Here is a 12464-nt window from a genome sequence, read left to right on the forward strand (position 1 = left end):
AGCTATGAGTAATTCATAGCTTCATTCCCCAGAGCACATGGCAAAGAGGACAGACTTGGCAGAATATAAATCTAAGAATGAGGTACAGAATCAGCACTTAAGCCCAGTTGTGGAAATGGAGGATGAGGAAAAGGGAAGAGTGAGCATAGAAACTCCAAGTTACAGGGAGTTGGTTTCAGAATATTTGTCTTTTTATTAAATATGAATGTTTATTAAATATGAATGAATTAAATATGAATTCATGAATGAATGAGGGAGCAATCATGAGGATAAAAATATATTACAAATGAGATGTGGTCAACATTAAACATTGATCTTGGGGAGAATTAAAAGTGATGAGAGAAACTAACATATTACTTCTCTTTTAAGATTCATCTCAATCCTGCCTTATTTTATTCTTTCTCTCTTCACCCTAAAGTATTCCAGGGATCTCTCCCAATTTAATTTCATAGTACTTTTAAAAACTCATACATATTTATCATGTTCTAATTAGTATTTAATTTGTCACTATATGTCTTACTTCTCTCTATTTAGATTATAAATTCCTTGAGGTCAGGAACAATATTGTTATTTTTTCTTTTTTTGTATTTCCTCTAATGTCTAGAATAGTACCTTTATATGGAACTCAATAAATATTTATTGAATTAATCCCTTACCCAACAATATGACTAAAGTAATGGACTCCAAAGGAGATAAGTGAGAGAGAAATAAATACATATCAAGAATTTCTGGAATTAACAGTCTAGTACACTCCTGTTTGAATGCCTTTCAACAATGCTGAATCTGAAGATGGGCATTCTAATTTTATAACAGTACAAAAGAAAGGGATAACAAGATAAAGACGGAAATGAGAGCCTAGTAAAGCATTAATAGAAACAAGAAATATTATTTGACCCAAGTTAGAAAGGAAGGAGAGTTGTATTTGGAAAAGATTTCTTTTAAACACGAGCTAGAGAAAGTGGAAGAAAGAAATGATTGATTAGTGAGAGGCTTGAGCAGTCAAAGCCCTTTAATGCACATGCCAAAAATAGCACAAAGTTTAATTTTCTTTGGCACTGGGACTGGTTATATGTTGCCACTGCTGATATGAACCATGAAAACTATTGGTCAGAGAATCTGATAACTACTTTTCCCACCTTAGATTTTGAGTCAACAGCTAGTACTGATCTCAGCTTTTCTCCTGGCCATAAATCAGATGACCATCCATCATACCCCCTGTACCAGAGCATAATCAATATATCACTAGTATTCTTTAACTTTCCCATAGTCCCTAGTAAATTAGCATCATTCCTGCCACAAAAAAGAAGAAGTCAGCACTCTTTTGAGGAAGTAGATAATTGGCTTGTTGTTGTTTAGTTGTCTCTGAGTTTTTATGACCCCACGGACCATACAATCCATGAGGTTTTTTTTGGTCAAGATACTAGCATAAGTTGCCATTTCCTTCTTCAGTGGAATAAGGTAAAGAGGGATAAGTGACTTGTCCAAAGTCATATAGCTATTAAGTAGCTGAAATCACATTTGAATTCAGGTCTTCCTGACTCCAGGAGCTCCCAGAAGTTCATCCACTGAACCCTTTAGCTGTCTCTGAATAGCCAGTTATAGCAAATCACAGAGAAGGCCATTTTAACTGGGAACTAAGATTGGACTAGAGTCTAACAATAAAGGACTGAGCACTCTTCAAACTTGGGGCTATTATTTGGACAATCTAAGGGAAAATTGGTGGCAACTGTAAAAATAAGCTGGACAATATAAACCAAATTGTGTATGTATGACTCCCGACTCTACATACATTTTATCTGGAAATTTTACCACATTACAGAGAGAGTTAAAAGAGTCAAAGGGAGTTATATTATAGCTACTGCCAAAGAATGGTAAGGCTGGGGGGGACTTTAAAGTTTATTCATTCTAAGGTGTATGTTTTAGAGACCAGAAAAATGATGTCCCAAGGTTAAGCAGTGAGTTTCAAGATTGCAAATTAAAGTAACATTTCCTAATCCTTTGGGTAGTGGCAGTGGAAATGACCAAATGCTAAAATAAGAGTATCCAGGGTGTTTCTGTCAGACTCTGATTCACTTCTGTCTATTAAGTGATAATCAGGTGGTAAACTTCTAAAATACTTGGATCATTCTCAGATGAAGTCATCACCACCCCCAGAAATAAACATGTGAGAACAGTACCACAGTACTTGCTGAAAAATAGAATTATCCAACAATATGTCTTTTCCACCATTAATTTCCCATATCATTTCCAGGTTTGCTGCTTTCAGTTTGTCTGACATGTAGAGAAAAAGAGGATCTAAATTGAGACGCTATGTTATGTAAATAATCCTAATTTAAAGATGGGATATGGCATCAATCTGGTAGGCATTTGGATAAAGAAATTTATTTGGAGTTAATTACCATTAGTGCTCTTAAAAAAGTGTTCAGCACAGCTTATCCTTCCTAACACACTAACCTAAAAATCCTGGACAATGACCCCCACAAAGGTAAAATACCACAGGAGGCAAAATGATGCAGTAGAAAGAATCCTGAGTGCTGGCCTGGGAGCAGAAAATCTGGGTTTTAGCTTTACCTGTTACCTTTACTAAGTACATGATTCAGGATGAGCCCTTTGTAGCTTTCTAGAGTTGTTATGAACAAAGAATTTTGTAAACCAAATAAAGCAGTAGTCAGTGAGGTTTAACATCCTGAAGCAAGAATGAGCATGGTTCAAGTTCTTTAAACTCTCACTGACTTAGGCAACTATGAATTGATAAGTTGCTGTAAAAGTGGCAAACTATATTGACAATATTCTCACCTGAGAGTTATGTATATCAATTAGTCCCTATTCCTAAATAAAGCACTACTGAAATGTGAAGAATCATCATTACATAGGAATCAAAGAACAAGAATTCTTTTTATAACATGGAAGTCTTACCATGCACCTTAGAAGCTCAGCTGAGTCACATAACAGTTTTTGTCAAATGTGGTAATTATGTCTGCCAGAAGGTCTGACCTGACACAATGTATTTGAATTAATATAGTAACAGAGAGTGATTCTATTTTCAGTGAGACAGTGTTTAGTGGTTAACTAACTTTAATACTTTCTTCTAGATCCTGCTTGTAATTTATTCTTCATAGATACTTTTTCTACTGATACTAATCATTAACCTTTATCTAACTATATTGCATATTGTGATCAAATGGGAGAGCAATCAAAAAGTACTCCCCCCCCCAGGGGGTTCAAATCTGGCCTCAGACACTTAATACTTTCTAGCTGTTATGACCCTAAGAAAGTCACTTAACCCCAATTGCCTTAGCAAAGAAAAAAAAAAAAAAAGCACCATCCCTTTCCCCTCTTTTTCCCTGGAGAAAGGAAGTGATAAGAAATTTAGTTCCTTTCCTCTCCAATACAGTAGTAGGCCATCTCCATTCTCACAATGCCCTCCTTCTTCAAGCACACTTTTCTTTTTATTATTATTATATTTATTATTATTCTTATCAACAACACATATGCATGGGTAATTTTTCAACACTGACCCTAGCAAAACCTTGTGTTCCAAATTTTCCCCTCCTTCCCTTCACCCCCCTCCTCTAGAAGACAGGTAGTCCAATACATGTTAAACATATTAAAGTATATGTTAAATCCTACATATATATATATATAGATAGATAGATAGATACACATACACACACATACATATTTATAAATTATCTTGTTGCACAAGAAATATCTGATTTAGAAAGAAGGTAAAAATAACTGGGGAAGAAAAACAAAAATGCAAGCAAACAATAAAAGAAAGAGTGCAAATCAGGCACACTTTTCTAACTATCCTGTGAGGTTCATTTCTACCATAAAGACTGAATTACTTTTATAAGCAGTTAAAACAAATATTCTTATAGACTCTCCACTTGATAGTTTCTTACCCATGGTTTGTTTTTTTATGCCTGCTGATTTCCTTTTCTCCTTCAATTATCCACTGCATGATTTTCTGGTTCTTCTCCACATCTTCTGGAGACCCAGGCATTTCATAGTTGGGACCAGCACTTTTCCCTGAATCAGCTTTCTTTGAATTTCTTTTTGAGAGCATACTAGTTTTGCCACTGAAAGAAAAATATTTTAAAGGTTAGTTTTTCCTTACAAAATCACATACTGTGGAAGGCAGAAATCTCCTCTCTAGGATAGCAGAAAAGTACCAATTCCTTGTGTGAAGATGTCTGTGGATGGAGCAGCCATTGCCTCCTGAGACTGACCATTCCATTCCTTTACATTTCCTTTTTTTTTTTTTTTTAGAAGATTTTCCTAATATGTCAAAATCTGATGCCATATTGACTACCCACTACTCCTGGCTTCTCTCAGGTAAGACAGAATAAATCTAATTCTACTTTTGTCTAACTAATTTCATCTTTATTTTATCTTTAAGACATTATCCTAAAAATATGGATTCTTCAACTAGAATGTAGTCAACGGACTTTCTACTCATCGTCTTTGCATGGCATCTTATTCAATTGGTAATGTTTCCCTAATAAATGAAAAAAAAAAAACACAATAAAAACAAAAAACAAAAAATAATCCTGTTTGTTTTTTAAGTTAAATTGGGATGTTTTGGTCACTCTGACTTCCGGGATCATGTAATTTGTTGTTTGTTTGATTCATTTTCCTCAGAGAAAAGAGGTGGGAGAAATTAGTTCTCCAGATGGGGTAGCTAAAGAAAGATTTAGGTACAGTTTTATTGTCTTGTAGTTGAAGATGACTGTTAAAATTGGGTTTGATGATAGTACCTTCCTTCAGTTGGTGGGAAGGCAAAAATGAAACTTCTATGGAAACCTTTATTCCATTGCTCTTGCTTTATACCCTCTACTTGGACCAGAAGTTTTTAACCAGGGGTCTGTGAATTAAAAAAATTTTTTCTGATATTTTATATTTCAATAATTAGTTGCTTTTGTAATTATGTGGATTTTATTTTATGAATTAAAAAAATTCTGAGTAGTTCAAAGGCTTCTGAATGCTAACAGGATGCATGAAACAAAAAGGTTAAGAATTCTTGTGCCAGAAAAGCAACGCTATTTTCCCTGGGAAGCCTTTGAAGAAGTGTAGTACGTGGTCAATTATACCCATCTCTTCAGTGGAATTGTGGCCTTTCAATGCATGTAAAAGAAATACAGAAACCCAGCTTTCATTCCTAGTGGATAGATAGTATTTTAAGAGAGGTGAAAGCTGTAATGTGCTTAGGAGTTGTGAAACAATAACCTTATCTGAATGCTCAACTATAAATATCGTGTTGATTTTCTCTTAATATGTACAGACTCACTGCTAGCAGAGCAAGCATTTAAATTTGAATGAGCAGGTGGGGGCAGGATACATAGGCAGCAACAGGGAAATTAGACCATCTGCTGTCCAGTCAAGGTTATGTGACCAATGAAGAAACAGCTAGTTCTCTAGATAATGAAGAGATGAGATCCTCATTGGTGTTCTAGGTCTAGGCTCTTTTGTTTTTAAATTTTGAGCATATTTCCAATTTCTGTTCCATCCTATATGACTTTATAGAGTTTTACCCCAGCCTTCATACTTAATGGCTGAAATCAGATTGAGAAAGGAAGAAGAAATATGGAAGTCTATTGTGAAGGCCATTCTAGCTATGACTTTTCAGGCACAGTTAGAGAAGGAGATGAACTCTTAAAAGTATTTTGGAATTTTTATCAGCAGGAGTTTTTGAGGTCTAGAATTAGATTCACTTCCTCTGGACACTGTGAATTCAGTAATTCTTCATCATGAACTCACTGGTTTTGTTTTTTTAAAAATAATAATCCAGAAAAAAATATTTCAAAATTTGTTCCTGTTGTTAGTAATTGTTCTTTGTAGGTTAAATATCCTTTTTAAAATGAAGAGTTTCAATTTAGAAATATTTTCAAAATCTATAGGTGATGATTTCACATAATGTCACTCATTCTTCTACAAAGGAAAATAGTTTTATGTCTCTCTTTCCCAACTCTTTCTTACTGATTTTTCCTATAGTAAGCACAGCTATAGAGATGAATGACGACAACAAATATAATTAATACAAGAGGATCTAGTTTCAAACCTTCCAACTAAAGTAAAAAACTCAAGTTTTTCATTAATCAGTTGTTCTTTAGGACACTCACCTATAGCCCAATGCATCCATTGGATTTGAAGCTAGCCCCATGCTTTCATTGTAGTTTCGAGATTTGGTTGCATAGTTATGTGACTCTGCATTCCAAGCAAAGCTGTTCTGAACCCTTTGAGTGGCTTCAGCCTCAATCTGCTCTTTTGGTTTCATCACACTGTGGTGATGAATGTGGTGGTAGACATGTTTGTGATGGTATAAATTAGCTGCATCTAGTTTCATTCCTGATTTTGTACTGTGTTTGCTATGTCCAGGAGGTCCTGTACCCAGTGTCCCTGGAATCTTAGCTACATGACTGTTGTCTGGGGAGCGTGGCTTTGGGGAATGGTGGCCAGGTCCAGGGGACTGGCAACCTGGTGTCTTCATGACCCTCTGTACATGCTCATCAAGGATGCTCTCAGGATTTTCCTCATGGACATCTCGTATCCCAGCGCAGCCCATTTCTCCATAACGGGGAGGGAAATGGTGCAAGGTCTGTGCAGAAGGCAGCTTGTGACTAACTACTGAAGGACCAGAAGAGACATTTGCATCTTCACCTTCTTCTTCCTATCAGGAAGGAGAAAACAGTGCAACTTAAACAATTCATTTCAAGTTCAGTTTGTTTCATCAGAATATCAAACCAAATGAAAAACTGGAAAGGAAGGGCTTGCTTAATTTATCTGAAGATATTTCTACAAAAACCAAACAAAGTTTCCATAGTGTTTTTCGATGTATTAATGCTGAAGCTGCCTACTGAAGTTGTCATAACACAGGAAGAAAAACAGCACAAGAAAAGGAGAAGAGGACACATTTTTATAAAGAAAATTAGCATGTGCCCAAGGTGCACAGGGAAAGTTAATAACTTTTGAATACGTTTCTTTATTATTTGGCTATTGCGTATCTCAGGAATTCACATTGATTGTGGAATATCAAAGGTGGTGGAGCACATATATGCCAGGTACCAGTACTTTTGGACTAGTAAGAACAGCAAGAAAAAGCAAGAGTAAAGGAAGAAAAGACATATATATGTAACTTTATTGGTAACAAAGAAAATTTTGCAGGTCACAGATTGTCTAGATTATATTGGCAAAGATGTATGCCTTTTAAAAAAATAACTAATTTTTCTGATATTCTGTAAAAAGCTTTTCATAAATTACTGTACTTCAAAAAAAATGATGACAATTATTCAGGATATCCCACAAACATTAGTGAAATTTTAAACAATTCAAGCTTAATTTTGATCATAAATTCTGAGCTACCAGGTACTTGTGAGATTATCAAGGTTGATCACTTCATTTTAAACTATTAAAGTTTTAAACTGCAGTTAAGACTTCTGGGGTAGACCGTATCATATAGAGTTCTAAATTCTTTTAAAATGAGTAAATTCTTATATAGTATGGGCAGAAACCATATCTATTTTATGTTCTGTACTTTTACAAAGATTGATAGTTCAGTAATCATGGATTAAATATTTAATGTGTAATATGTTGAGGGATATACAAAGGAAAATAAGGCAAAGCCCAGTAGAGGAGGTGAAGCAGAAAAAAGATAATTACAAGACAAAATAGAACCTACTACAAAGAGGTAACAAAGTGCTGTGAGTATCTCAGCTTGGTGATGATAGAATTAATAGGAAAGGTATCATTTGAAGTAGGGTCTTTAAAGGATGAAAGAAAGTTTTAACAGGATGGAGTGAAAGAGAGCAATAAAAGCCTCATTACATAGCACTTTAAAGTTTACAAAGTTGAGTTAAATATATTATTTAATTTGGGCTATATTACAACCCCATAAGAAAGTACACTACAAATATTATTGATCCACATTTTACAAATAAAACTAAGGCTCACAGAGGTTAAGGGTTCTCCCTATGATCACATAACTGGTAGATATATGACTTGAATTCAGGTCTTTCTCATTCCAAGTCTAGCACTCTATCTATAACATATTGACTCTCAAAGAAATATCTAACATATTGTTTAGGGATGAACATGAACAAAGAAATCAAGATCTATGGGGTAGGAAACTGGAAGAATATAGTAAATACTGTTTATCACTGTGAATAGTCAATAAAAGCTTGATGATTATCAATTATATCAGAAGGGACTGGGAAGTAATGGGAGAATAAAACACCATCTAGTGGACATAGTGAAAAGGAGCATCATATAATTTTTTAAAAATACTCAGTGAACTTGTAGTTCTGACAATGTAGCAATAATATTTCTTCTTCCTCAAATCTCCTTTTTCTTTTACCTCAAATGAGCAAATTATTTTTTCCAACTTTAAAAGTATTTATACTTCTGTACCAAACCTGCTAATACTAAGTGAACATGCTACTACAAATGTGTAAAGATCTATGCTTGTTTCCTCATAAATTAATCACAAATTCAGATCTGAGAGATATCTGAGTTAATCAAGGCAAATCATCTAGGTATTATGTCTAAGAAAAATTCAAAGCTAGTATGACTCCAAAGCAAGGGCTCTATCCATCACATCATCTGCCTCTCAATGCTGTGACTACCTCATCCATCAATAAAGACAGTTAACTCCTCTATGATTTATATGGTAGGAGTGAGTCTCATTTCATTTTAATATTGAATATGAATTACTAACCTGGACTAAGTGAGATCTGCCCTATAATTCAGTTGATGGTTTTTGAGAGTAGTAATTAAGACTGACAAAATAATTACTATATAGCTAACTGGTGATGAAGTTCTGGTCAGTTCTTGGACAGCAGTCTATCATTAAAATCTTACTGGAATTTGACAGGACCTACTAAACTTGGAATAATAGATAACTAATTGAAGCTTTAGGATCAAGGAAACTATGGAGGGACAGTATACCTTAGCTAAGATCGCTTCCTGATCACTAAAGTAATTCAAAAGAGTAACAAAAGTGGGCTCATTTAAAGGATAAGTTATATAGATTTAAAAAAAATTTTTTTTTTACTTTTATTTATTTTCTGAGGCAATTGGGATTAAGTTTGCCCAGAGTCACACAGCTAGGAAGTATTAAGTGTCTGAAGCCACATTTGAACTCAGGTCTTCCTGACTTCAGGACTGGTACTCTATCCATTGTACCATCCAACTGACCCAGTATATAACTCTACAGTCCCATAAATGGATATTCAAATACAGTCAGAATCTTTGGATTGAGTCCCCTTTACTCAATTTTCTTTTAGAACAGTTTTTCTTCATGGTGCTTCATAAGAATTTTGAATCACAGAATTTAAGAAAGAGTTAAGAATAAAAGATTTGAGAAGGCTTCCCTATTTTCCCCCAGACACCTCTATTTGATTTACTTAAGCTCTTTCCTGAAGCACAGAGGCGGCTATTGTACTTATATACATTTTTTTGCTTCTTTTACAAAGTCTTTTCAAGAAAACATATTCATCAGAGTGCTATGTGCAGATATAGTACTGTTTATTTTTAAATTAGGTTTTGAGAAAAATTGTTGACTTGAAAAATTCATGAGACAACTTTAATTTAGAACATAAATATAGATTTTACTGTGTCAAATACAAGTTTTTATATTCCACAACTATGTTCTTATATTTTCTTTCCAATGGAGAAAAAAAAGCTCTTCTTTCTTTCTTCTTTTTTTTTTTTTTTTTTGATTTTCTTTTTTTCCCCCCATAATTATAACATTTTATTGACAGAACCCATGCCTGGGTAATTTTTTACATTATCCTTTGCACTCACTTCTGTTCCGACTTTCCCCTCTTTCCCTCCACCCCCTCCCCCAGATGGCAAGCAGTCCTATACATGTTAAATATGTCACAGTATATCCTAGATACAATATGTGTGCGCAGAACTGAACAGTTTTCTTGTTGCACAGGGAGAATTGGATTCAGAAGATAAAAATAACCCGGGAAGAAAAATAAACATGCAAACAGTTTACATTCATTTCCCAGTGTTCTTTCTTTGGGTGTAGCTGCTTCTGTCCATCATTGATCAACTGAAACTGAGTTAGAGCTTCTCTTTGTCAAAGAAATCCACTTCCTTCAGAATACATCCTCATACAGTATCATTGTTGAAGTATATAATGATCCGGTTCTGTCATTTCATTTAGCATCATCAGTTCGTGCCTCTCCAAGCCTCTCTGTATTCATCCTGCTGGTCATTTCTTATAGAAAATAATATTCCATAACATTCATATACTACAATTTACCCAGCCATTTTCCAAATGATGGGCATCCATTCATTTTCCAGTTTCTAGCCACTACAAACAGGGCTGCCACAAACATTTTGGCACCTACAGGTCCCTTTCCTTTCTTTAGTATCTCTTTGGGGTATAAGCCCAGTAGTAGCATTGCTGGGTCAAAGGGTATGCACAGTTTGATAGCTTTTTGAGCATAGTTCCAAATTGCTCTCCAGAATGGCTATATGTATTCACAATTCCACCAACAATGTATCAGTGTCCCAGTTTTCCCACATTCCCTCCAACATTCCGCATTATCCTTCTCTGTCATTCCAGCCGATCGGACGGGTGTGTAGTGGTATCTCAGAGTTGTCTTAATTTGCATTTCTCTGATCAATAATGACTTGGAGCATCTGTTCATATGGTTAGAAATAGTTTCAATTTCTTCATCTGAGAATTGTCTGTTCATATCCTTTGATCTTCATCATTTATTAAATAAAAAAATGTACTAAAATTGGAGAAAGAACTTTTCATAGAGATTTGAATATTGACCACTAGATGGGGCATAATTATCACATTATTAAAGTTTTTATTTGGAGAATTTAAAATTTTAGATTTCAGTTATTAGAATCATTCATTCAATAAACATTTTGAATATGAACAAGGTGTTCTCCTGAGCACTATGGAAGATTAACAAAAAAATAAGAAATGGTTCCTATCTTCTTTATTTTAATAGGTTATATGTAATATATAACAGAAAAACTTATTTTCCTCAAAATTTGTTGAGAAATCATGAAAAAACAAATTTTTTTTGTGCATAATTGGTATAATTCTGTATCTTGGCTTGTTTTTCACTATTCATTTAATTATCTCTACAACGTCAACCAGAATCATGAATTTAAAGGAATTTACAAACATTGTCATTGTAATGTCTTAATTGTACTAATCATTTCCTCTATGGAATTATTATAATTTCATGTTTGTTTGGCTATTTCATTTATCATATGTGAAGGCAAATCATTTCTGTCCTTATAGTTAAAATGTTTAGAAAAATGCTGCTGCCATAATAACTTTTTAAACAACGTAAGCAACGATAAGAGGGGAGCTAGTTACAATATTGTATAAAGAAAGGAATAAAATATATCAAAGAGAAGAGAAAAAAATTTTGTTTTTGAAGGAAAGGACAGGTTTGAAAATAACATCTTGAAATTATAATATATCTCTTCACAGAAACTAAAATTAATGCAGTCTAAGTTTCATTAGATCTTTAACCAAAAAGCTTTTTTTTTTTTTGTATTAATACAATGCCTGCAGTAAATAGAATATCTTAAAGAATGTTAGTGATATGGAAGAAATAGAAAGCACATTTGATTTCAAGAACTTTGTAATTTAAATGTAGAAGAAAAGTACTCTAGAGAATATAAGCAATTTAAAGAATAATGAAACTAATCAGGAACTGCTTCTTGGAAGAAGTCAGTCTGAGAATGCATCATCAACAAGGGTCAATGGTTAGTTCAAGCCATACTGAGTGGGGGGAATCAGTGCTAGCAAGGTTCTGAAACTGAAGAGCTATAATGGTGAAGAGGAGATTCATGCTTCAATTAAGAATTGTACTAAAAAGTCCTTAAGTTCCCTTCTGCTTCTAGAATTCTATGAAGTAGAAAAGGATATAAATTAGGCATAACTAAGGAATCTCTATTCTATTGAATTTTGTACAAAATCAAATCAATTATTTGGGAGTTACAGATTTTGTCATAAAATGCCTAAACAGAATGATGGATGGCTTCTGAATGATACCAAGTAAAATCTGAAAACCATGAAAAGGAAAACAAGGAAATTATATGCCCAAGGAAAAATAAAGGAAGTTCTTTATATAGTGTGGAAATGGGTAAGAGTGCCTGGAATCTAAAAGACAATATATAAAATAACTCCAAAAAAGATGAAATACTTAAGCAATTAAAAACAAATAGAATAGGCCTGGCTTTATAATGTATGATCCTAGTTATTTCTGTGAGCAAATTTCCCAGTATAAAGAACCCAATATCAGCAGCTAAATACTATTTTGGGCAGCCAAGTGGTACAGTGAATAAAGCACTGGGCTTGGCATCAGGAAGACTCATTTTTCCTGAGTTCAAATTGGGCTTAGACACTGGCTGTGTGACTCTGGGAAAGTCACATAACTCCATTTGACTCAGTTTCCTCATTTGTTAAAGGTGCTGGAGAA

The 12464-nt window shown here is 34.2% G+C and overlaps 1 protein-coding gene across 2 annotated transcripts in view; it reads right to left on the reverse strand.

The window, feature by feature from the left end:
- AXIN1 (axin 1) overlaps positions 1 to 12464 on the reverse strand; it is a 154529-nt gene that overhangs the window by 14343 nt on the left and 127722 nt on the right. For both annotated transcript variants that reach the window (XM_051968864.1, XM_051968853.1), the window contains exons 6-7: positions 6123 to 6670; positions 3906 to 4082 (exon numbers count right to left, since the gene is read on the reverse strand). In XM_051968864.1, coding sequence (XP_051824824.1) covers positions 3906 to 4082; positions 6123 to 6670 — 725 coding nt within the window. The remainder of the gene's footprint in view (positions 1 to 3905; positions 4083 to 6122; positions 6671 to 12464) is intronic.

The sequence above is a fragment of the Antechinus flavipes genome, chromosome 1 (genome assembly GCF_016432865.1).
Source record: "Antechinus flavipes isolate AdamAnt ecotype Samford, QLD, Australia chromosome 1, AdamAnt_v2, whole genome shotgun sequence".
In the NCBI taxonomy this organism is placed as follows: Eukaryota; Metazoa; Chordata; class Mammalia; order Dasyuromorphia; family Dasyuridae; genus Antechinus; species Antechinus flavipes.